The sequence below is a fragment of the Semicossyphus pulcher genome, unplaced genomic scaffold, assembly GCF_022749685.1.
Source record: "Semicossyphus pulcher isolate SPU_LCO1_2020_fin unplaced genomic scaffold, fSemPul1.0.p SCAF_14, whole genome shotgun sequence".
NCBI lineage: Eukaryota > Metazoa > Chordata > Actinopteri > Labriformes > Labridae > Semicossyphus > Semicossyphus pulcher.
In genome coordinates, this window is record NW_027211648.1 from 10,836,423 (window position 1) to 10,861,831 (window position 25,409).

Below are 25,409 nucleotides of genomic sequence, written 5' to 3' on the forward strand. Positions count from 1 at the left end.
TTCCCCTTCACAGTTTCCCCGTTTGTGCCCTCTGAGGACCCGTACTTACTCACTCGTTCTGTATGGCATAATGAGATTAACTTTCCTCTGTCAGAGTGGCACACAAAAACACTGATATGCAAACAAACACACAATCTTCCCATGTGTCTCGCTCTCTGTCTCTCTCTCCTTCCCTGTCTCTCTGCAGTGTCCCATATCTGCAGAGATGAAGCAGAGATGCCCCTGTGGCTGGGATGAGTGTGGGTTGCCAAATCCGAAAGGATGATGACAAATGAAAGGTGTTATACACACCAGTGCAGAGTGGGTGCTGTAGGGCAGAAAGTGCACAAACAGAGTCAAAGCTTGTTAACCTCCCTCGGTGGAATGCACTTTGAGAGCTGTGCAACACAGGTTTGGAGCGAGCTGAGAGGACGTGATGCATGTATGGCAATCAAGCCTCACTTAGTTCTTGTTATGTCATCAATTTAACTGTTCTGTTATCAAGCCAAAGTTCTTGTTAGTTATTTCAGGTCTGAAAATGTTGGCAAATGTAAATCAGCGCGTTGGTTTCACACTTGACATCATCACGCCATTCTCCACAATCACCTGACAAACACTTCCTCCCAATTTGGCGGTCTATTTAAGTCTCTCCCTCTGCTCTGTCTTCGCCACCGCTGCCCTGCTGTACCAAGTACCGAGCTCAGCATCCACCTGCAGGCTCCAGCTAGCGGGGTTTGAGATATTATGTCATCACTCCTCAAATTTGTGCATGTAAAACAAATCTGCTAGAAGTGAGGAGTGCGGAGCGTAGACGCCAAACATGAGCTATGTTCTGCTGCTGCAATAAACATTTCAAACTAATAACGTGAGTGAAATAACAAAGATAAGAAATTATATACAGTTCAGGGAGGGGCAGAAAACCCAGTGGGCTTATATTAAAAAGAACATAAAATGGCCATACAGAAAATAATATGATGATATAAAAGTAAAGGCAAACTAATAACAACAGAGGATACCAATAATCATACATCACTTTTGCCTTTTGTACTTCCTGTAGGCACCTGCACATTAGCAGATCAATAACCAATCTCCTATAGCCAAAAGTCCAAACGAGCTTCCTGTAACAATTTGGTTTCATTATAATGCCACTTTCCCAGAACAGCTGGCTGCAGCTGCAGCTGCACCTTTTTTTTTTTAATATACTCTAAACTCGAAGGTCAGATTATACAAATACCCCCTCAGTGTTCCCTAAATCCTAATCTGACCCCTAGAAATCTACCAGGCCTGATCCAAGGTCAGTGAGGTGAGCTGCAGGTGCGTACTGTCTGATACTGTATCGCACTGAATAGAGCTGTGCAGAATATATAGGTCACTGTGCCCACAGCGCTCTCTCCCTCTCTCTCTCACTCTCTCTGTGCTCTATCTTCATCTCTCTCACCCGCTCTCCTCACTCTGGCTGCTGCTAATAAGTGAAGTCAGAGGAAGAGGCTCGGCTCCCCCCCCCCCCCCCCCCCGGCTCTCCTCCTGAATCATGCAAAGCAGCTTCAGACTTCAGAGGGCTTTACAGGAAGGCCGCTCCGCGCACTATATGTGTATGTATGTGTGTGCAAAAGTGTGTTCACATGAGAAAAACATGTTAAAAATGCAGCAATTTTCTTGGAAGAGAGAAGAAACTGAATATGATAAAGGGACGGAAACAGAGTGTGTGTCTGCGGAAGTAAACGTTATCAACAAAACACAGAAGAGACCAAATCCTACCAAACACCTTTGATAGTTAGCTTATTCCACTCTTTTGTTGTCCAATACATGGAAGAGTCTGCTGCTATGCTAGCCATTCTGTGAGACTGTTCTTTCATAGAGCTAAATGCTAACATAAGGTCGCTAACAGGCTGATGTTTAGCTAGCATAATGTTTACCATGTTTGCAACTTAGTTAAGAGAGCTAACATTTGCTAATTAGTAAGCTATTGTTATAATTGTGGACTAAAGTAAATGACTGACGTACTAAAGACCTTTTTCACAATTTGCAAATGCTAATTAGCTACCAACCTCTCACTTCAGTTTTGATTTACAAAGGGTGTTATTCAAGGACCCAGAACAAAATAACTCGACGTTACAACCAATCAGGAACAAACCATACGACGTAGCGATAGGTTGCTAAGCTAGGTAGATAGTACCGACATCCAATTTATATGACTTCTTCAACAAAATACAGGGACATTTGACATGACATTATAAAGTAGCCAACACTTTACATTTGTTTGTAACTTGAACTACCATCCACTCGATTTAATATTGACAGGATACAGAACGTTGTACATCAGCAGCAGCCATCTTGGATTTTTACTGGCGCTCAATGGCGCTTTAACCCAACCCGTATTAGATAAACCGTTGTGATTGGCCCGACCTAAATCGTGCTCTGTCTGAATTCGAGGGGGACCAGACACATCTGCCGTAGCAAATAAAACATGAGCTTGCAGATTTATCTTGTTCCCAAGCTAATACACAGCATCCTCCTGCTGTTTATATCAAATATGTATTAATATGTATTCATCCACTGCTGGAAATAGTCCTCAACAAAAGCAGAGCCCAGCCATTTTAGGAAATTAAAAAAATAATCTACTAACTAAACTAAAATATTTGTGACCTGTTTTAAATGTAGACCACACTTCATGTTCTAGTAAGAGAAATACCACTGAAGACAAATCACAGTTTGCTAACCGAGCTCTTCTTCTTCTACTGTCACTATCTCGCTCTCTCTCCTTCAGTCTGTCAGTCTCTCTCTGTCTTTCTGTTTTTCTCTCACTATTTCTGTCTTTCTTCTATTCCCCTCTCCAGTGATGAATTATTGAATATGAGGTTTCCCATTTTAGACTCTCTGTGTAGTCAAACTTTGTGTGTGTGTGCGTGCTGAAAATACAGTACGGTTTTTGTGTGTATGTGTGTTAAAAAACCCACCAGAGGGGAACGGAAGAAGAAGTAGGAGACGTCTTCCACTTGTGCTGTGTTTTATTTTAGTCGCTGACACACTTTCTCACTTCATAGCGTCCCCCTCGCTCCGAACGATCTGCGTCTTTGTTGTCCCCCGGTGGTTTTCCCAAAACATCTCGGCTTCATCTGCTGTTTAAGGCTGTTAGATTTGACAGCAGACGCAACAGTCCAGACATTCATTTGCTTTAATCTAAAAGTAAAAGTCTGGTCCTTTATTTTCTTCAGAGGGACAATCCAATCTTTCTTTAAAGGGCACTTTATTTTAGTCTTCTGTGCCTCTGAGCGGAGCTTTCTAAAGTCTGAGAAAACAACCCTGATGCTGCTATATATATGCATTGTTAACAGGAAGCAAGTGTTACAAGCTGTGGGCATGCAGTTTGAAAGATGTTGGCATGTTCCAGGAATTAAAGGCCTACCAATCTCAATTCACCCAAGTGTATCCGCTCTGGAAAACATGGACGCTTACAGCAAACTGCGGTTTGTATGACAGGTCTCTGAACTGAGCGCTGAGTGTACTTTTCACTCCGTGCACCGCCGTACTGCTTCGACTTATTGTGTATTTAAAGGAGGCAAACTCTGGGTTAGACGGTGCCTTGACACTTGAACTGGGACTGAAATGACAGCTTGATTGAAACGGATGAGATGCTTTTGAATTAAAGCATGGAAAAGTAGGATGTAGTTTTCCTCTGCTAAATTGATTTTTGGCAAAACGTGTCTCTTGCAAGTCCTCTAGCTGTATTACAATGCAATACTAAATCCATTTAATCCGTGTAGGAAATAATAAACCTGTATAAAGGTGTCTGTTACATCTAAATATATAGATTAGACTTGGATGTAATGGTTTGGGTTACATGATCTTATGGTAATAACCGAATACATGTATGCTACTCCTTCAAATCAAAAGAAGCCGGTTCAGGTGGTTCGGGCATCTGGTTAGGATACCTCCTGGGCGCCTCCCTGTGGAAGTTTTCCAGGCACGTCCAACTGGGAGGAGACCCTGGGGTAGACCCAGAGCTCGCTGGAGGGATATTATATCCCACAAGATCCCACGCCTCGGGATCTCCCAGGAGGCTAACTTGCTTAGCCTGCTGCCTACGCGACCCTATCCCGGATAAGCGAAAGAAAACTGATGGATGGATGGATACCTATATTAGTACATTAAAACTAGCACTGGTTGCTTTGCTCTTCTATCCATTCTCGCCATGATGGGACCCCTTCACCCCTCTTGCTGCAATTTTACTGAAATTACAAACATTAAATGGAAGGAAAAGAAAAGGAGTGGAGGTGAATTTTGACAACCATAACTCAGGCCTCCATTTCATCCGTCCTAGTGCCATTCCTCCCTTAAACACATGCGCTGAAGTGTGTTTTTGTGTGTGGGTGTGAAGCCTTATCTTCTGTTGCACTATAATTTTCCCTGGATAGCAAAGACATGCTTGACGCTCTGATTGAAATGGCTCTCAGTAAGCCTTCAATTACAGGCAGGGGTCTCAGATTGAGCCATTTAGGCGTTAAGTGAGTGTGTGTGAGCGAGCACACGGGGATCCACGTGCAGAGAGATAGATGAGAGTAATAGCAGAAATAATTGCAGCCAGAAAGCAAAGTGAAGGGACCCATCAGAGATGAGTATGGGGGTTACAGTAGCAAGAGTTTAAAAGAATAATATGGGGAGAAAAAGGAGATAGAAATGGAGGAAATGTAGAGCGTGCAGTCAGAGTGAGTGAGGGGTAAATTAATGAAGAGTGGGATGATGTGAGGGACGGAGAAATCAAGAGAACAGAGAGCCAAACGACAGAGAGGGGGAGGGGATGAAAGAGGATTGACATACAAAGAGAAAGCGAGATGAGAGAGACAGAGGAGTGATGTTTGAGACATGAAGGCATGCAGAGAGAGAGGGAGAGAGAGAGAGAGAGACATTTAATAGAGGAGAGAGAAAAGCCTCATTTAAAACTGATGGATATAATATGAGGTACTTTCTTTCAGCTCTCACAGATACAGGAAGAGTTGTTATTAAAGCGTGTACATTTGTCTGGACCTTGAGAGTCATGTTAATGCACATCACTCGACAAGCTTGTTTCCTGCATATCACACACCTTGACTCGTACTGTACATACCCATTCACGACCCATAAAGGCCTACACTGTCAAACCAAGTCAAACCATTTGAGGATACCCAGTCTCAGATCCCATCGGCTACAGTCTGAGACGATATAGCCTCTGGGGATAACGGTGAACGTGCCGGGTGGTAAGCGATAAACGACTTCCTGTCAAGACTTCCTTTTTCCCGCGTGCTGCATTGTTACAGAAAGAGAAACCGTTTCCTTGTGATTTACTTGTTATTAATGGGTCTTACGTTTGCTGAAATTTCAACATCATGATGCAGATTTGTAAGAAGTAAAAATTCAAGCTTTGTCAGGTCTGTCCTCAAGAGGAGAAGAAAACTTTTCAAATAATTGTTTGTTGAACAGAGGTCGCATTTATCTGATGCATTCGAGGAAGTCGGGAAATCTGAACGCTGAACGGCTTTCGTGACACAGCGTCAAAGGGAATACATCTCAAGTTAAATTTTAGATCTAGAACAGATTGTTAGCTGTTAGCATGCAGATGTCTGTTTATTAAGAGATTAATAAAAATGACGCTAAATCATCGTCAGATCGCGCTGATGGGAGCCGAAATGTCATAACGGCGGATTACGTTCCGCCTGCTTTTGCTCTCCAAATGGACTTTTTCTTGCATACACCGCAGCCTGCCGATACGTGATTGGTCAATATTACTCAGACTACAAGCGTAGTTCAAACGGAAACACTTCCCCTCCCGGAAATCCACGTCCCTGCCTACAGATTCTACTGTACAGACTATTCTACTGTGTAGAATCTGTAAATAAAGATTTGAGGAAACCTAACTCTTTTATTAATTGTTATTGTAACCTAAATAAATTAAATAAACAGTACCCATTCCATTTAGTGTATTGAACTTAAAATGTGTATTTTTCAACTAATCAATTAAATAAGATGAACTTAGTTAAGTAGTTTATCACAACTTAAAACTCTCCTGTGTCAACTCATTTCACTTGAGGAAACTGATTACCTTAAACCTTTGAAGTTGCATAACAAATACTGTCAAATTCAGTGCAAAAGAAGAACCTTTTATATATATATTTTTTTCAATAGCTTCCATGTCATGTGACCCAGTGTCCTCAAATCAATGTCAGATGGTAACACTCACTTGGACAAATGGGACACACCTCATTACACTGGATTTAATTGCTGCTTATATTTTAAATTACACGTTTTATGTTTTTTATTTTTATTTTTTTTCAATGGACATGCACTGTCATGATCACCATTGCAGCCGCCACCCTTACAACAATCTACGTTACCGTAGGCTGCCAGCTACCGCTAGCTACCGCACTTCTTAGACTAAATAAATAAATGTAACTAACTGTGATCAATCACTACAACTTCACTACAACACTACAAAAACTAGTATCACTTAAAATGAATTAGAATTATTAGAATGTATTATTAGAAGTACCACAATAATCATTTTTGAGTTACTTTGAGTTATGTAATTTTTTGGGATGAGTTCCATCAATTCCTTGAGGATTGAGTTAAGTAACTTCTTTTATTAAAATAGACTATTAAGATTTACAGTGTAGCATTAAAGGAGGAGAGCAACAGAGAGATTTATTATTGACTAATTTGGAACGCACGCTTTTTGCTCAAATATGTGTCTCTTTAGCTGCTCATTGCTCCTTAATGCCCATCAGCTACTCTGTATCTGTGTCTGTCTGCTGTGTGGTGCTGAGCAGGTCGTGTGCTGTTGGTTTTTAGAGCTTCCTTTTTGCTACAGCTGGAAACAGTGTTCATGAGAGCAGGGAGAGTCATTCAGAGCTGTAAAACTGAAGCAGTGAGCACTCCTGAGGGCAACAGAATTGTTAATAAAAATCTTTATTACGAACGACGCCTTCTGCATTATATGTGTATATGAAAAGATGGATTATTGTAGCTTTTGGAGAAGAGGCTCCATACCACTGATACTCCTGTCCTCCTCTTGGGTGACAACCTGTCAGTAACATGATTGATTACCCTTCTTCTAAGAGGTAAAGATGAAGACTCAAGTGGACGGGTCATAGTGGGGATGGCGAGCTGTTAGCCGGCGAACCCCACATGAGTTATTCCCTCTCTAATGGAGGACGAGAGATAATTGGCTCATTTCATCACAGCTCAGCGAGCGAGGAAAGGTTAGAGTCTTAAGACCCTCATCAGCAGTTAACACCAGGCGTCTGTAGACGGGGAGAGAGGAGGAGGAAAGCACAGTGTACGGGTTTCTATTTGTCTGCTACACACAACGTTTAACGTGCACGCATGTCGGGAGAGACGACACGGCCGATGTTTGTCTGCACGCAACAGCTCTGTGCAGAGATACAGAGCGCTACTGGAGTGAAATAGATTTATTTAAGAGCAAGATGTCTGAGCGCCTACAGCGAGCCCCTCTGCCACTCTCAACAGACCTCCACTACATCTGTTACAGCAACACGCACACACACACACACACACGCACACACACACACTGAGGGCGGAGGCTGGCTGTGAGACTAAGCTGACATATTAACAGCCCAGCATTGTAAAGGCCGAGGTTTCTATTCTTAGACGACTTGATTTTGTTGCAGTGAATGAACGACCTTTATGCTGAAAAGTGTGTGTGGACTGTATGCAAGACAGACACGACCGGGGGTCGTCGTAGCAACATACGTGTGCCTGGCACGAATGCAGGTCGAGGTGCTTTCACCTGCTGTCAGGTCCTGACACATCGGATCTGTTTCTCTCACTCTTCGTCTCTGCTTCCGTGCCGGGTTTACCACCTGTCTTGTCCCACTACTCTCCTGTTTCCATGGCGATAGATGACATAGATGAGATCTGGGTCTGGTCAGAGGAAAGCCATGATGCTCTATTGATTTAGATTTTCATCATGTTGCATCACAACTTGTTTACTACTACTTCAAAGGTCATGAATAAGTAGACGTTCAATAGTCTTAACAGATTCATGAGTATTGAGTGTTTGACCCTGAGGAGGAGCGATGGGGGGTCCTGTGTTTGCTTACAGGGTTAGAGATGGGTTAGAGAAGGACCATGCAAAAGAATAAGGGCACATACAAAAAAACTCACGTAGCACAACAAAGTGAAAGAAAAGATAAGCCACAGTCTCTGTTTATGTCTTCCAGGCGTTGTACCTGCAGACGGCCGAGGTCACCAGGGAGCGGGTGTACGCGATGCACCAGTCCAGCATCGACGGGGTGGAGGACATGTCGGCGCTGGCTGAGCTGCACGAGGCCGCCATCATGCACAACCTGTACCAGCGCTACCACAAGGACAACATCTATGTAAGTGCATTGCAGAGAGACGCACATGTGGCTGTGCGTGCATGATTATTTCATGATGTGCCCCCTGCTCCTTTTCCAGTAATCTTTGTATGCATGAAGCTTTTAGTGGGAAACACAAATCATCTTATCAGAGTCTACTAAGTGGAGTGAGAGGAGAGAGGGAGAGAGAAGCGAGAGAAGTGAGAATGATAACACTTCTTTAAAGGTAATCATTAAGATTTTTATTGTTAATGTGGTAACATTTTTACAGTGCAACCAAACACACTGACATGTTTTTGATATTAAAGTCCATCAATAATAATTACAACAGCAACAGAAGGATAATTTGCCGAGCAGCTGGAGGTGTACAGCCTGTCGCTTCAAAGTTTCATGCCTAAAGCTCCATGTGGAATTATTAACTCATTGACTGACATTTTCTTTTCCATTCACCCGTAGTGTTCTGATTAATGTTTACTTCATGTGCTGTCTTCAGTTTTCTAGATCTCTCTGTCGTAGTCTACGTCTTTTCTCTTGATCCCTCTGTAAACACACTGATGTCAAATTTACCGGACTTCTTTCGGCGGATTGATATGATTACAGTTAGCCCTCCGGATTGTGTAATAAGAGCCGCATCCCTAGCAACAGTCTGTTCTTCATAGCAACGGTCTGTTATCGAAAAATAGCAGACCTCGGAATGCCGTGACTAACCAATCAGAATCAAGTATTTAACACAGCCGTGCAATAAATTGACTGTCGGTGACAAATTCATGATGTTTCTTCTGTTTTTCACAATAAAAGCCTCAGCATATTTTGCCAAATGAACACTTGTTATATTTGTTTGAGGGGTAACCAAATCAATCTGACAGTTTTTTAGAAAGAAGACTCAAAATTATAAACAGTAATGCTGTATTTTTTTTTTGCATACATAGCTCATTGTGATTTCCTCTTGTGCGCGTGACAGCAATTTGAATCCTGCTTGGTAATGATAGACAATGCAAGTATCAACAATGGCTTAATTTTCTCATGTAGGTCAAATTGTTATGGAATCAGATCATTTCTAACAAATTATTTGACAAACACATCAAATCTAAACTTCTCACCCCACTTGCTGGATTTATTCTCTGTCTTTGTTTTGGTCTTTAGGAAAAGAAGATTTCAGTGGCTTTGTTTAAGCTGATGTTTGATCCCATAAGACTTGACATCTCTGCTGACCTTTTGCCGCAGCATGCACCATACATTAAGAAGCAATATTAATATGAATGTTGGGTTGACGTTATGATCTGATGATGGAGTTGAGTCCATTGTGCAGACTCCCCCGTTCACTCATGGTTGACACTTTCAGCGCAGAAGTGTAGACAGCAACTGAAACATGGAGTCAATTTCCCACTCAATGTTGCCATGGGACTTTTTTCTCACCAATAGCCACAGAGGACATTAAAGACGATTATCCCTCTTTGTGGTTATTTAACGGATATTTCGATCAATGAATCGAGGCCACATTGTGAGCTGAAAGTCAGACAGTTTGAAAACCTGAGAGATCACCAGACAACGGACCAATAACAGCGCTCCTGGGTGTGGCCTAATCTAGATGATGAAATATTGTTCATACACAGATTTCCCTTAAGCTGATCATAAGTATTAACCCTGTGTAGGGTCAGATTACTGTGTCACTGTGTGGTCATTCAATAATGTGTTAGTGTGTCATTCTGCACAGTTGGTACACAAAATGCACAGACAGGGAAATATGAGACGATGGAAGGCATGCTGAGCTGAAGTTTCTAGTGCAGAAGGATGAAAAGGAGGTGACTGTTTCAGCACAAACAGCTCATAATGGAAATCTAGCCTCCGTCCTCCATAAGCTCACTGATTTGACCTCGGCTTTCTAATAATACTCTGGTGATTTGTCCTCCCACTGTCAAACCTCTACCCTGCTGTGTTCCCTTATCTTCCGATCCAGATAAATATGAGTTGTTTATTTAGATTTGAAACCGCGAGAAGTGTAAAAAAATTGACTACAAAAGATAGAAGCAAAGAAACAAAGAAGAAAGAGACTTAATTAAGCAATATCACATGAAAGGGAGTTATGTTGTACTGAATATCATCCCTGCTGGATCTGGAAGAGACACGACAGTCAATGTGTACTTATCAGGCTGCAGATAATCACAGCAGTGTTTATATTCAGTACAACATCACAACCTCGAGGGTGATATTGCTTTTATACAACAGTTACACAAGCTGCAAATTGTAGTAACAAGTGATAATCAACAACAGATTATATTTTGCTCCACCAACTGACTGAAACTGGACTTTTGTTGCCAAGCAACCCAAACATACTCCTGTACTCTGTAGCTGTGTCCCTATCTACGGGCTGCAGCCTTCGAAGGAGGCGGTCCACGGAGGATGCTCCATTCGTAGGCTGTGCAGAGCATTAGGGTCGATCAGACAGAACGCGTTTTAGCATTTTTGTATTTGTTTTCAATGAGAGGGACGCTTTTTGCGCACTGCTTTTGCTTTGCTGTGCGCCTCGCGTCTTTCTGCTCTGTGTGCCTCGAGTTGAAAAACCTCAACTCAAAGCAGAAAAGCACCCGACATCATGGTCGTTTTATCTCATAGTCCAATCTGATGAAAGGAGAGGCGGGCCTTCTGTCAGTGTACAATATAACGGTTAGGTTAATGGCAGCTAATGATTCGGTGGTTGCCTTAACAACAGTTTAAAAAAATGGCGCAGCGAGCTGCTCTGCACCTCGCATTTTACAGCCTGCAAAATGCGTTCTGTCTGATCGGGCCCTTAGAGCCGAACTGAGATGAGACGGTCTGGTCTACCCTTGGGTCACCAAACGCCGCTCCTGTTGCCTAGCAACAGGTAGCTAGGGCTAATGTACATTTATCTGTATGTTTTAATTTATTATCAACCTGTGAAGTAAGAGTCTTCTGTGTGATTCAGAGGCACCAGCCTGATTAATGTACATTTTGCTGTAACTTCAATTAACAGTATTCAGAACACCTGTCTGAGGCGGAGTGATACACGGAGTGAAAAGTCCCAGTGATGTACTCTATTTCAGCACTCATGGAATGCCTCTTATCCAATCAGATTACTTGGTCAGAACTAATTGCTGTATAACTTACAATTTACTGCTCCTTCTTCTTCTACAGACTAATATCGGCAGCATCCTGGCAGCTGTCAACCCCTACAAGCAGATCTCGGGTATGTACGGCCCAGAGAGGGTGGAGCTGTACTCCAAGCACCACATAGGGGAGCTGCCGCCGCACATCTTCGCTGTGGCCAATGAATGCTACCGCTGCATCTGGAAGAGACATGACAGTCAGTGTGTCCTCATCAGGTGAGTAACCACTGTAAAGACCTCTATATATTTGATTAGATACACAAGTTTACTACTGATTCATGCCTTATTTAAGATAAGATAATCCTTTATTCATCCCACAACGGGGAAATTAATAGTGTTACAGCATCTATTAATCTTGTTGAAGCAGACAGAGTTATCCTTCCCTTGTGCTATCAGTGTGTTAGCATCTTTAAGAACCGCTTCCCTCCACTGGGTGAAGTTGGTTATCCTCTCCTGGTCTGCTCGGCTAACCGGCTCGATCTGTTAGTCAAGTCAGTCGTCTCATCTTGCTTTCAATTACACTCAGCCTTTCTCTCTGATTGAAAAAGACTGGGAGCAAATGCAATACGTCTGAAGCTATCAAAGCTCAATATCAATGAAATAACCCGACCCGTTAGAGATATGTGAATGTCAGAGAAGGTCACTGTGTATTTAATTAGATTGGGTTGTGTTTGTGTGTGTGCGTGTGTGTGTGTCCTCCAGTGGTGAATCAGGGGCAGGGAAGACAGAGAGCACCAAACTGTTGCTTCAGTTCCTGTCAGTGATGAGCCAGAACTCAGCCGGGACTGCTCCGTCAGAGAAGAGTACACGAGTGGAGCAGGCCATCGTACAGAGCAGGTACACACGAACACTTTCCTGTAACGCTACTCTTACTGCCAGAAGAGTTTTAAAGTCATTTGAAAGACGTCCAGGTCAAGTTTTATCATTTTATCATCTTTTCTCCTGCAATAAATGGATTGATTGTTTGTTCTGTAAAATTTTCCATCAAATGCCCATCAAAGTTTCTGATGGGCTTGTTTTTGTAGCAGACAGAAAGACTCATTTTAAAGTAATAAAGCAGCAAATCAGCAGATTTAAAATGCCGTTAACTTCAAATGTTTTCTCTTATATACTCCACTTTTCCCATTCAATAATAGTTCAATTAAATAATGAAATATTCAAGGTATGCTCATTGTAAGACAGTTTGATTTGTTAGCACTTAAGACTTGATGGATTTTGTTTTCAAATCTTGAGTCATGTCAAGCCTTTAGGGACTCAAAGCACTTAGGCCCAAATCAGACTTCTTACCAATGCCAATGAGCAAGCCCAGAGACGGTTAGAGCTTAGTAATGACTAGGAAAAAGAGGAACACCGGGTGCTCACTATGGGAGCATGTAGTTTAAAATGCCTTTATTAAATCAGGGCGTCTCTCGTGAAAAAACAACAATATCACAAAAATAAACGCAGACCGGTTTCGACCCTCATAGAGTCTTCCTTAGGGCGTGGCTAGGAAGAGTCATGAAACACAAAGTGAGGTTCACATATATGATAAATGGACTGTACTTATATAGCGCTTTTCTAGTCTTTACGGCCACTCAAAGCTGCTTTTACACTACATATCACATTCACCCATTCATACACTGATGGCAGAGGCTGCTACGTAAAGTGCCCGACTGTCAATCAGATGTCAATCAGATATCACGTTGGCTTTGCCACCGGGAGCAATTTGGGGTTCGGTGTCTTGCCCAAGGACACCAAGGACATCTAGCCTCAAGCCTCCGACCTTCCGATTGAAAGACGGCCGACTCTACCACTGAGCCACAGCCGCCCCCCATATATCGTCATCGTCGGAGGCTGAACTACACCAGCGTATGGATAAATAAAACATATATATTATATAAATATTTGATATAAGTAGTCATTATGAAAACAAGTGTTGCCATTAATAGTCTTAGATAAAAACTTAGACAGGGAATAAATAGTCACAGCATGTGAGTTTATTATATAATAAACAGAACAACAAAAAGAAAGTAATGACTGTTTGAATTGCTTCAAATGTTTTCCAAACATAAGGAAGGTCAGTAAAGAACTGTCCTCCTGCAACACCTGGTAGCTGTACTTTATTCTTTCCTCCCTTTTTTGGCTGACTGTCGGGGTCAGTCCTACACATGGGGTCTGTATGTGACAACTGACTGACTGACTGAGTGAGTGACAGTACTTTCAGAGCCGTAGAGAGAGAGAGTTGCGACATCGCAATGGCGGATCATGGAGCAGATTGGACCTCCGCTGACACGACTCTCTGTCTATACAGCTCTGGATACTTTGTTCGGGGAGTAGGTGGGGCTGCTCCTCCGCTGCTCGTCCGCTGTCCTCACCTACGTCCGCAGCGCGCACCTGCTTTCAAACACCTTGTCATCGGCCTCATAAGGACAGTCCTTGTAACACATTCCCCACAAAAGCGCACATTGACCTGATGCTTTCGGCCCCATACTAGGGTTTGACCTCGTCTTGTTTCTTTGCAGTCCGATCATGGAGGCGTTTGGAAATGCAAAGACTGTTTACAACAACAACTCCAGCCGCTTTGGGAAATTCATCCAACTTCACTTCTCTGAGGGCGGAAACATCCAGGGAGGCTGCGTCATCGACTGTATCCTTTTATTTTCACACTAAATAAGTGTATTTATCAAATCAAATTTTAAGTGCTTTTACTATGTTTTGATGATTTTATTAAATAGAAGGTTCTGAACTGTTGTTGTTTCCTTGACTCTCTACCTTTCAGATTTACTGGAAAAGGTAAGCTTACGTCTGCAGCCGGGTCATGTCAAGTTAAAATTCATGAGCGGTGATGCGTTGTGAATCATAATGAAATGTTAATTGAGGCTTTGCTGCATTGATTTTGCTGTAGAACCGAGTGGTTCGACAAAACCCCGGAGAACGAAACTACCACATCTTCTACGCTCTGCTGGCGGGAGCGAACAAGGAGCATAAAAGTGAGGAAAAGCATCAGCAACGATCAGTACTGTGTTAAAAACAGTCTCCACAATACAATTACATCAGGCACGCTGGTCATGCATTTTACCGCAACTTCTACGACTTCATCTACATAGTGCGAGGTACAGTTTAATATCTCAATGCGCATCTCTCCCTCTATCACACTGACTCTTTGTGTTTCCTCTTTCAGGCCAGTACTTCCTGGAGGATCCTGCTGAATCTTTCCACTACCTCAGCCAATCAGGATGTCTGAAGGACAAGAGCCTGAATGACAAAGAGCTGTTCAACAGTGTTATGGTCGGTTTGACTGCTTTTACTGTGTTTGTCCTCTCCCATGGACGTCTCTGTCAACAACAAGTGTAATTTTTACGCAACTGTTAAACATTTCCTGTGAAAGAAGCTGCTCTGGAGGCAGAAACGATCAAACTATCAACACTATATGCTGTTTGAGAGCTTGGCACACTGTGACTTCAGAAAACACAATAGATAAAGGATAAGCAAATACAGAATTAGCCTGTAAATATACCAGACTGTCGTCGTCTGTGCTTCTTGCATCCTTCTTGCATTAAGTTGTGTTCTTCTCTCTATTTGCTTGTGTTTTCTCAAGTTACAGTGCATCAAGCTGTCGGGGCCAACAGGATATTACTATAAATAACCTTTGTAAACTAGTAATCCAACATTAGATAATAGCTGTCTGATATGCCTCACAGCTAGAAGGTTCCTAGTTCGAACGCCGGTTCGGACGTAGTGGTCCTTTCTGTGTGGTTGTTCTCTCTGTGCATGCGTGGGTTCCCTCCAGGTACTCCGGCTTCCTCCCACAGTCCAAAGACATGCTCGTTAGGGTCATTGGTGACTCTAAAATTGCCCTTAGGTGTCAGTGTGAAAGGTTTCCTGTCTCTATGTGTCTGCCCTGTAATTGACTGGCGATCAGTCCAGGGTGTACCCCGCCTCTCACCCGATGACAGCTGGGATAGGCTCCAGCTCCCCGCAACCATGAGCAGAATAAGCGGTATAGATGATGGATGGATGTATGTATCATTGACCCTCCAACCTTTTCAACATGATATCTTTACCTTTGCCAGAGAGTTGTTTCTTCTTTTGTTAGTCCATTGGTCAGCAGATTATAAACAGGTTTTACTCCCAAACTAACAGAAGTAGAGCTCTAATGTCAAACCCTAAAGGGGTGTTTGCAGCCTGCACACAGATAAATACATATTTTTGATCCTGCAAATTTCATGACGTGCATGAATTTCGCTCGTTAAATAGTTTGCACTCAGTCCCGGTAATCCTTGCAATGCATCATGGTGGTTAAAATTTCAGTATATCTGCCTGGAGAGCAGTTCCACCTCAGAGAAATGTTTGCACAGTTGAAATTCAAAAGACAGTTTCCCATACCTCTCTGTAAATGTGGTTAAATACTGTAGAATCAGAAAGGTACTATGTTATTTTTATCTTCTCATTCACTCCTTTAAAAAAGTGATAGAAGCACCTTTTCGATTGGTAGCACCTAATCTCTCTCTCCCGTGCTTCCTCCGTGTGTAGGAGGCGCTGAAGGTGCTACAGTTCACAGAGGAGGAGATCAGAGACATGTTCAAGCTGCTGTCTGGAGTCTTACAGCTGGGAAACATCGAGTTCATGACTGCAGGAGGAGCTCAGATCACCACCAAGCAAGGTCAGCGCTCATGCAAAGTGAGTCAGGAAGAGTCAAAACTCGAATAAATGTATTGTAACACATCTTCTCCCATCTCGCAGTGGCCAGTAACGCCAGTGAGCTGCTGGGCCTGGACGCCTTCCAGCTGTCTGAAGTCCTGACTCAGCGCTCCATAATCCTCAGAGGAGAGGAAATCTGCTCCCCGCTCACTATCGAGCAGGTCAGCACACACACACATTCATTCTCGCCTTCTTGATCGATCTCAGCCGCCGACACGCTCACACACCCTAACGCTTCCCTCCTCGTCGTTACAGGCCGTAGATTCCCGGGACTCTGTTGCCATGGCGTTGTATTCCCAGTGTTTCTCCTGGATCATCCTCAAGATCAATCAGAAGATCAAAGGGAAGGAAAACTTTAAGTCCATCGGCATCCTGGACATCTTTGGCTTTGAGAACTTTGAGGTGAGACCTCTGAGGTGTTAATTGTTTTTTACCCAGCAGACCACATATATAGATCTATTTATAGAACCTGTCTCTTTGCCTGCAGGTGAATCGCTTTGAGCAGTTTAACATCAACTACGCCAACGAGAAGCTTCAGGAGTACTTCAACAAGCACATCTTCTCGCTGGAGCAGCTCGAGTACAACAGGTGCTCTTCTACATACAGTATAGTAATACAAACATGTAAACAAAGTTATAGATATTACTAATTAACTTATTTAGTTTGTGTAAATTAAGTGAGTTCAATATAACAAAAATATAAAATAGAGCTTCAAGGTGACAAATTAAAACAGCGTAGTCAATATATACTAACCACATATATTAACTACAAACACAGGTACTTTTCCGGCCTTTTTATGCATGTAAGTGAGTAAGTAAAACACCAGGTTAGTGCTCCACAAAAAGGAATAAAAACATAGGGTTAGGGTTAGGGTTATCAAACAAGGCAAAAAGAACCAACCCAAAAACAAATAAGCAAAACAAGATCTTATTTTTGAAGATGATTCCAGAGAGTCGGAGCTAAAACAGCAAATGCGCGATCACCTTTTGTTCTGGTATTAGAATGTGGGATTTATAGCAGGCCGAGGTTAGAAGAACGGAGAGGACGAGAGGTAGAATATGGGACGAGGAGATCTGAAATGTAACTGGGGGTCATTCAGTGATTTATATGGAATTAATGGATCTTGTAGTTTATTTAGAATTTTACAGGAAGTCGATGGAAGGATGCAGGAACAGGGGAGATTTGGGGCTGACAGCTGGTTCTAGTTACTAATCTGGCAGCTGCATTTTGAACTAACTGTAAACGGTTGAGAGATGATTGGCTGAGGCGTGTGTAAAGGGACTTAATCCAGATGGGAGAAAATAAAGGTGTGATTAATAGCTCGAGATCAGAAGAGGACGTATGCAACACAACATAGAAATGTTGTTTCTTATCATAATAATAGTCAGTTAAGTTAATAGTAACTTTTTAGAAGACACCGCTCTGTATAAGCGACCTGTTCAACCAGCCGGACGCTTTATATTGTGATTTTAACATTTTAACTTCGTTTTGTATTTCCGTCCAGTCGTGGATTTCCGCTTAAGGGTCTGGAAGCATAAATACACTGCTCCACGTCTACTGCTAGTGCTGCTAGCTTGGCTTGTTTTCTAGTAATTGGCTGATGCTCAAAGTCCCATGGGTAAACACTGTATTTGGAAAAACTGCTAATAACTTCCCTTGACTTCATGTTTCAAAAAGTGCTTTTTAAAGCTATTATGATGAATAAAAAATGCTCAGATCTGTTACAAATATTGTGAATTGTACTGTTTAAATAGCATCTGTAATGCAGTTACAGCATGCTTAACAATAACACCAATAGACAGTGTCATACTAATGTTAAATAAACAGGAAAAATAAAGTTCAGATTTAAGAAAAGCGTTTTCAGTTGGTAGAGCAGGCGCCCCATGTACAGAGGCTATAGTCGTCGACACAGCGGCAGCAGGTTCGACTCCTGCCCTGGGCCCTTTGCTGTACGTCATTCCCCACTCTCTTCTCCCTATATTTCCTGTCTCTCCTATCTAATAAAGTGGGAAAAAATAACCTTAAAAAGCACACCTATAAGAGACATAAGAGATGTTCCAGGTGTGTGTCTGAGAATCCTTTTCTAAGCAGTTATATAAGGTAGATTTTGTACACTAGTTTCTGTCTATGAATGTTTGGGTTTCCTCTCCACAGGGAAGGTGTCCAGTGGGACGCCATCGACTGGATGGACAACGCAGAGTGTCTGGACCTCATAGAGAAGGTAGCTGATTTGTGGTTTTTGTAACATATTTAGTGTTAACAGTTGTCGTAACGTCATGTTCACTTTAACTAAAGCACCAAAATTTAACAGACTTGTTTTCCAAACCAGACGTCGTGTTGCAGTGAGTTAAAATAAAAGCTTCTCCTCAGTCAGTTAAGAGCTGTGTCGGGCGCCTGCCTCCGACGCGCTCTGGAAACAGATGTAATCATATTGGCCTGATGTTTTAGAAAGTGGTGCTGATTTCATAAAGCTGATGCAATAACACGATGTTTTTCCCCCCTGTCACTTAGAAACTGGGCTTGTTGGCGCTCGTGAATGAAGAGAGTCGATTCCCCAAAGGAACAGACTTCACTCTGCTGGAGAAGCTGCACAGCAGGCACTCTGTGAGTTACTTACACACAAGCTGTGTGCATTACTCACAAAATGTGCTGTGCTGGTTTTTAAAGTCAAATATGTTTTCTTTTTCCTGCAGACAAACCCTTATTATGTGAAGCCCAGGCTCGCCGACCATCAGTTCGGTATCAAACATTATGCCGGAGAGGTGAGTTATACATGAATGAGTCACTTCACATACTGTGTATGTTATTGTGTGAAGTGTGGGAGATGATGAGATGATGAACCTGTGTGTCTGGGTCAGGTCCTGTACGATGTTAAAGGTGTACTGGAGAAGAACAGAGACACCTTCAGGGACGACATCCTGAACATGCTCAAAGACAGCAGGTAGGAAAATCAGACTAAATTTTTACTTTTCTGGACTATAATAAGAGCTGAAATGTCCTGATTTTATTTCAGTAATTCAAAGAATAAATGCTTTGAAACCTAAATGCATATCAAGTCACTCTTTCCTCAGACTAAAAAGGTAGAGAAATTAGTTCCTGAGAAACTTTAGCTATTTCTGTTCCCCATATTGATTTTATCAGTGTTCATTTTCCTTCCTTCCTTCAGTTAATGTTTGTCCATTGACACATATTATCAGAACTTTAATTAAATTTGATGTGACTTATGTAACTTTATATATTTCCTTATTAATTTTACTGATTTTTATATATTATTTTATTCTATTGTTCTTGATTATCTTGACCTTTTTAGCCTGGTTTTTAATCAAATTTTATTTTTATCTTCTGTAATTATTTTCTTATTTAATTTACATTTTAGGCTGTTTTATTGATTTAACTTTTTATTCTATTTTATTTTCCCTGATCCTCCTTTTATTCGTGTATCTTCCTTTTTATTTTATTTTATTGTTTTTGCTCTCTAGACTTTTAACACCTCCTGTGTTTCCTCCTTACAAATACATGTTAGCGTTTTCTCTGTTTGTCAGTTTCCCGTTTTATCAAGTCCATTATTTATTGCATTCCTTTTGTGGGGTGATTGTATTGTTTTTAAATGAGGCACTTTGTGTTACATTACTGTTGTATGAAAAGTGCTACACAAATATATGTTCGGTGTAACCCTTCATGTTTGTGTTTCCTCTCAGACTGGACTTCATCTACGACTTGTTCGAGAAGGTGGGCAGCAGGAACAACGAGGAGAAGATGGGAACAGCCAGACGCAAGCCCACCGTGAGCTCCCAGTTCAGGGTGAGTGAAGCAAGTGGTATGAGATTATTAGATACCCAACATGAGCCCAGAAGCCCCTACGTATAGGAGGACAGAAAGAAACAGAAAAAGAGCAGCGGTGGGAGGGAGGGGTGCAGAATGCGAGAGTAAAAGAGGAGGAGAGGGTTAGGTTTGATGTGTAGACAATAAAAATTGATTAGAAGAAGTGTTGGTGATTTGTTTTCTCTTGCCAGATAGACTGACTCATTTGTTAGACACACATACTCATTTTTCAGGTGTTTTTCTCTCTTACAATCATCGAAGAAGTCACTGAAGTGTTTTGTTCACTTCCCTTAAAAAGAAATGCAAAATGAGCTTTTCATCCTCTCCCTCTGTCTCTTCAGGACTCCCTGCACGCTCTCATGGCCACTCTGAGCGTGTCCAACCCTTTCTTCATCCGCTGCATTAAGCCAAACATGGAGAAGGTCTCTGTCTCTGTCTCTATCTCACACCTGTCTGTTCCCAAATTTGCTTTATCACAGCCTGATTGACAATTCCCCAATGCTGTTTTAGTTTAACGTTGCATAATCTTTCTTATTTTACTGGCAGAACCCAAATAAGTTTGACCCCGAGGTCGTCCTGAACCAGCTCAGGTATTCTGGGATGTTGGAGACTGTGAAGATCCGTCGGGCCGGGTTCCCCGTGCGCAGAACGTTCAAAGATTTCTTCTCTCGGTGAGTATCTCTGAACCATTTATCTCAGCCTTTTTTGTACAAGTGTCTCGAGATGTTTTCCCTTTGAGACGGCATTGATTCGATGTGTCTTTTCCTTTCCTGCCTGCCAGATATAAGATCATTGCGAAAGAGAAAGTTGCAGCAGCCGGAGACGATAAGAAGAAAAGTACAGACCTTCTAACCAAATATGACAAGACTAAGAAAGAGTGGCAGTTAGGCAAGACTAAGGTAAGTGTTAGTAATCTTTTGCAATGCCCCTTTCAGACTCAAGGCCCCCTATCATGACCCCTATACATCACAATACACATCCTCCTGACCTTTCACCTTTGTTCTGCAGGTGTTTTTGAAAGAGTCTCTGGAGCATCGCTTAGAGAAAGACAGGGATGAAGTCCGACGCCAAGCTGCCATGATTATCCGAGCCCACCTCCTCACCTTCTCCGCCAAGTAAGATTATTGTACAAGGTCGCTACCTCTGTAACTACAAAAGGTATGTGTGCTAGTTCTTTGCATGTTATGTGTCCTTAATTTGTGTCCGAAGGAAGCACTTCAAGCGAGCGCGCGCCAGTGTCATCACCCTCCAGAAACACCTCAGGCGGCACATCCAGCACAGACGCTTCCAGAAGCAACGTAAGGCAACACTGGTGCTGCAGAGACACAGGCGAGGTCAGGTGGCCCGTACACGGGTCAGAAAGCTCAGAGAGGAGAAGAAGAAGAAGGAGGAGGAACAGAAGAAGAAAGAGGAGGGAGAGAAGAAGACGCTGGGTGAAGGGGAGCAGAAGGAAGTGGATGAGAAGGCTAAATCGTCTGATGATACAGCTGAAACTTCGGTGTGTTCTTATATTTAAATAGTTTGAGAAGAAACCTCTAAAACACATTTAACCTAACAAAGCAATGGTGTTTTTAGAATAATTGATGCTTAATGTGTCTCTGCTTCCTCCTCTTCTCCTCCAGGATGATGCCCGGCAGATGGAGGAGATCCTGCAGCTGGAGCGAGAGATCGAGCGCCTGCAGAAGAAGAGAGAGGACGAGGTGTCCCAGCTGTGCGAGTCCTCCAAACAGGAGCTGCAGCTCCGCCGGGACGCCGAGCTGAAACGCATGAAGAAGGAGGCGTCCCGCAAGGCCACACAGCTCATCGACATCCGGGACTTCGGAGGCATTGATCCCTCGCTGGGAGCAGTCGCAGCCAAACCTGCCGCGGAGGTTAAAGCTCCAAAAGCTGCTAACGCCTCCAGAGGAGCGTCCAAAGACGAGGAGGTGGACGAAGGGTTTCATGCTGAGGACGAGTGCATCCCCCTCCCTGACTTCCCGCCTCCTGCTGAGACGGACGCTCCTCTGGATCAGGAGATATTCGCTCACCTCCCTCCTCCACCGCCTGCTTTTGCAGAGGGCACAGTTCCTCCTGCACCTCCTCCCGCACCTCCTTTGCCAGCAGACGGCATCCCCGACGCTGGAATCCCTCCCCCTCCTCCTCTACCTCCACCTGGAGATGGCACCGCCGTCCCTCCTCCTCCTCCACCACCTCCCCCAGGAGAAGGAGAGAAGAAAGAGGGAGGTAAGGCGGAGCAGGAGAGGAAGGTGAGCATGGTGGAGAGCCTGGGGGACGGGGAGGAACCGATCTACAGCATGCCGGCCGACACAGAGTCGGATTACGACCAAGAGGATGAGGAAGGGTCCGTCACGGCCGGGGACGACAGCTCTGTATCGGGGAGCAACCGAGGGAGCGCTGCGGTGGCGGATGAGGAGCACCCGAGGAAGTCGACCTGCACCAACGCCAGCGTCGAGTCCTACAGAGGCAGCTCTGACTCTGTGAGGACACACACTTACACGCATCCTCACACGCGTGCACGCAGATATGTATGAGCAGCTACACACTGATGGGTGTATCATTAAAAATCTTATCATCTGATGTTCTTATGACTATTTTCTTTGCTTATTTTTTATTATATAAAGAAATAACAAATGGTGTAATATTGCAGTATGCAGACAGTGACGATGAACATGACGGCATGATGGACACTGATGAAGAAGTGACGAACGGCAGAGTGACTCTACTTAATGGAAATGGACCACCATACTTCCACGGCTACCTCTACATGAAGGGTGGGTGGACATCATGTGACAGCTGCCTCATCTTCATTTAAAACTCTAATTCAATTTAAAAGAAACCTTCTTGGATGTTTCATGTCGTGTACATTTATTCTCTGCTCCCTCAGCCGGTCTGATGATCCCGTGGCGGAGACGTTGGTGCGTGTTGAAGGACGAAACCTTCATGTGGTTCCGGTCCAAACAGGAGTCTCTGAAGTCGGGCTGGCTCTACAAGAAGGGAGGAGGACTGTCCACTCTCTCACGGAGGTTGTTGTAGTTATTACTGAGCGCAGCCTGCATGTTAATAAATAAAATACCTGTACAATTCTGATGTGAAGAGAAACATATAGTTTTAGCGTGTTAGATCTCATCTAGTTTTTCTCCTGTACTCTTTAAAAAACTGTAATGACAGATTACAAGTATCAGTAAAAACATGTTGCATGAAAACAACAGTTTGGCTACATGTGAATCTGTCTCGGTTGAATACGCCCCTGTGTCCTGTCAAGGTGTTCATCTGTATGTCTAACACCCCATGCTTTAAACCCTCTGCAGTGCTGGACGGCTTCAGTGTCCCGCTCAAGCTGATGCACTCTGACTCTGCTGAGATTATCCAAATATATAACAACAAAAATTTGGGATGCACGATATTAGATTTTTTGCCGATATCCGATATGCCGATATTTTACAACTCATTTAGCCGATTTCCGATACTGATATTTTTTCCCCGGACACCTAATTGCAGAGATCATCAACTCTCTTCTGTATTGGAATTAGCGTACAGTATAATGGTGATACTCTTATCACATTTGTTACAACGGTCGGGGTGACGGGTCTTGAGATGGTTAATCAAGTTTGTAGTGTTGACAGACTTTGCCTTGGCTCCTCCTCGCATCACCGAAGCTGAGCAGTCATTGCAAATAGCAGTTTTGCTATCTATTTCGGATACTTTGAAAAACTTCCACACCACGGACATTTTGGCGTGTTGGCCGATATCCGATAACGTGCCAATGATATTGTGCATCCCTAACAAAATTCAAAACAAAAGTCACAAATCCAATCGAACATTGGACCTGGCCGTGAAGAAACAAGGATAAAAACACTAAAAACAAGTCCAAAAGGTCGTCTTTTCAAATCTAAAAGCCAAATAAGAATGTAAATTTAAAGTTATACAAAAAGGAAGATGTAATACCTAGATTACTATTACTACAGCATCAACAAGATCATTCACAAACATGAACATTTAAAAAGCTTACACTTAAATACATTTTGTGTACATTTAATTCCATCTCTGTCTGCATGTATCTACAGTATGTCAGACTGTCAGAGGTTTTTCATGTCAAGAAGTTAATTGGAGTCCTCTATGTGCCATTAAAGTCATTAAGTCCATTAGAGGGGAACTGGTTTAGCTCAGGCGTCCCAAATGCAGAGGCTACAGTCCTTAATGCGGCAGCCCCGAGTTCGACTCCCACCCTCCGCCGCGTGTCATCCCCACTCTCTCTTACCCTGTTTTCGACACTATCCACTGTCCTATCTCTCTCAACAAAGGCCAAAATAAATAAATAAATCCATAAAAATTTCTGGAGTGGGCTGTCTTTGCCTTTGTTTCATTGTGTTTCGTTCTCCCTCAGGAACTGGAAGATGCGCTGGTTTGTTCTGAGGGACAGTAAGCTGATGTACTATGACAACGACAGCGAGGAGAAGCTGAAGGGAACCATCGACATCCGAGCTGCGAAGTAAGATTTCATTCTGAAGCTCCGTAAAAACACAACCACATATTTTATTTGCTGCTTCTCTGTTTATTAGACCATATCGCCATCTCTCAGACGTCTGCGCTGTGTGTGTTTTCACAGGGAGATCGTGGATAATCATGAGAAGGAGAACGCTCTGAACATCGTGACTGATGAGAGGACGTATCAGGTGTTTGCTGAGTCACCAGAGGACGCAAGGTGTGCTGGAGAATTGAGTAGTTTTGTACTTATTATTTGTATCTAAGAAAATGTATTTATTCTAACTTGTATCTGTGTTTGTGTGCAGTGGGTGGTTTAACGTGCTCAGTAAGGTGCGTGTGTGCACGCCTGAGCAGCTGCTGGAGATGTCCCATGAACAGGCCAACCCAAAGAACGCTGTGGTCAGTCTTTAAACACACATAACAACATCATTTTAGCAATTTTTACTGTATAATGTACATTTTCCTTCCACATCCAAGTCCATTGACTTAGATAGGTTGCATGAAGTTCACTTTGTGTTGAGTTAGATCCCTTTATTACCAAAGTGTCACTGTTAAAGCAAAGGTGCACCAGTTATTCATGTTTAATTGTTCTCTTTCCGTCCTGCAGGGAACTCTTGACGTGGGGCTGATCGACTCTGTTTGTGCTTCAGACAACCCTGATCGGTAAGTTTGATCAGACAAAGAAAAAGAATGGCATGTCCAGGACTTTTTTTTCTTTGTTTGCATTTTCCAAATTGTTTGCATCAGAAGATAAACCTCCAAATGTAAGACATAAAAGCTCTTTCTAAAAAAAAAAGTGATATCTGTTCTCCAAGCATACATTGATTTTGATTTTAGCAAACAAACCCACACATGATGCCACAACCATGAAAGGTCAGTCAGTGGAATGTGTGGAATCCTACAAATACCCTGGGACTACTATAGATTTTAAACTGAACTTTCAAGAAAACTGTGAGGCTGTATGTAA

At 42.9% G+C, this 25,409-nt stretch overlaps 1 protein-coding gene across 1 annotated transcript in view; it reads left to right on the forward strand.

Moving 5' to 3' along the window:
* myo10l1 (myosin X, like 1) overlaps positions 1–25,409 on the forward strand; it is a 44,126-nt gene that overhangs the window by 7,556 nt on the left and 11,161 nt on the right. Inside the window, exons 3-30 of the mRNA XM_069661711.1 lie at positions 8,193–8,351; positions 11,484–11,671; positions 12,158–12,292; positions 13,957–14,081; positions 14,214–14,227; positions 14,340–14,424; positions 14,616–14,722; positions 15,968–16,097; positions 16,178–16,296; positions 16,391–16,537; positions 16,623–16,723; positions 18,290–18,356; positions 18,647–18,739; positions 18,829–18,897; positions 18,994–19,076; positions 19,834–19,936; positions 20,299–20,379; positions 20,504–20,628; positions 20,739–20,856; positions 20,966–21,072; positions 21,167–21,455; positions 21,580–22,434; positions 22,605–22,728; positions 22,842–22,980; positions 24,342–24,446; positions 24,564–24,659; positions 24,748–24,841; positions 25,050–25,105. Coding sequence (XP_069517812.1) covers positions 8,193–8,351; positions 11,484–11,671; positions 12,158–12,292; positions 13,957–14,081; positions 14,214–14,227; positions 14,340–14,424; positions 14,616–14,722; positions 15,968–16,097; positions 16,178–16,296; positions 16,391–16,537; positions 16,623–16,723; positions 18,290–18,356; positions 18,647–18,739; positions 18,829–18,897; positions 18,994–19,076; positions 19,834–19,936; positions 20,299–20,379; positions 20,504–20,628; positions 20,739–20,856; positions 20,966–21,072; positions 21,167–21,455; positions 21,580–22,434; positions 22,605–22,728; positions 22,842–22,980; positions 24,342–24,446; positions 24,564–24,659; positions 24,748–24,841; positions 25,050–25,105 — 3,914 coding nt within the window. The remainder of the gene's footprint in view (positions 1–8,192; positions 8,352–11,483; positions 11,672–12,157; positions 12,293–13,956; positions 14,082–14,213; positions 14,228–14,339; positions 14,425–14,615; positions 14,723–15,967; positions 16,098–16,177; positions 16,297–16,390; positions 16,538–16,622; positions 16,724–18,289; positions 18,357–18,646; positions 18,740–18,828; positions 18,898–18,993; positions 19,077–19,833; positions 19,937–20,298; positions 20,380–20,503; positions 20,629–20,738; positions 20,857–20,965; positions 21,073–21,166; positions 21,456–21,579; positions 22,435–22,604; positions 22,729–22,841; positions 22,981–24,341; positions 24,447–24,563; positions 24,660–24,747; positions 24,842–25,049; positions 25,106–25,409) is intronic.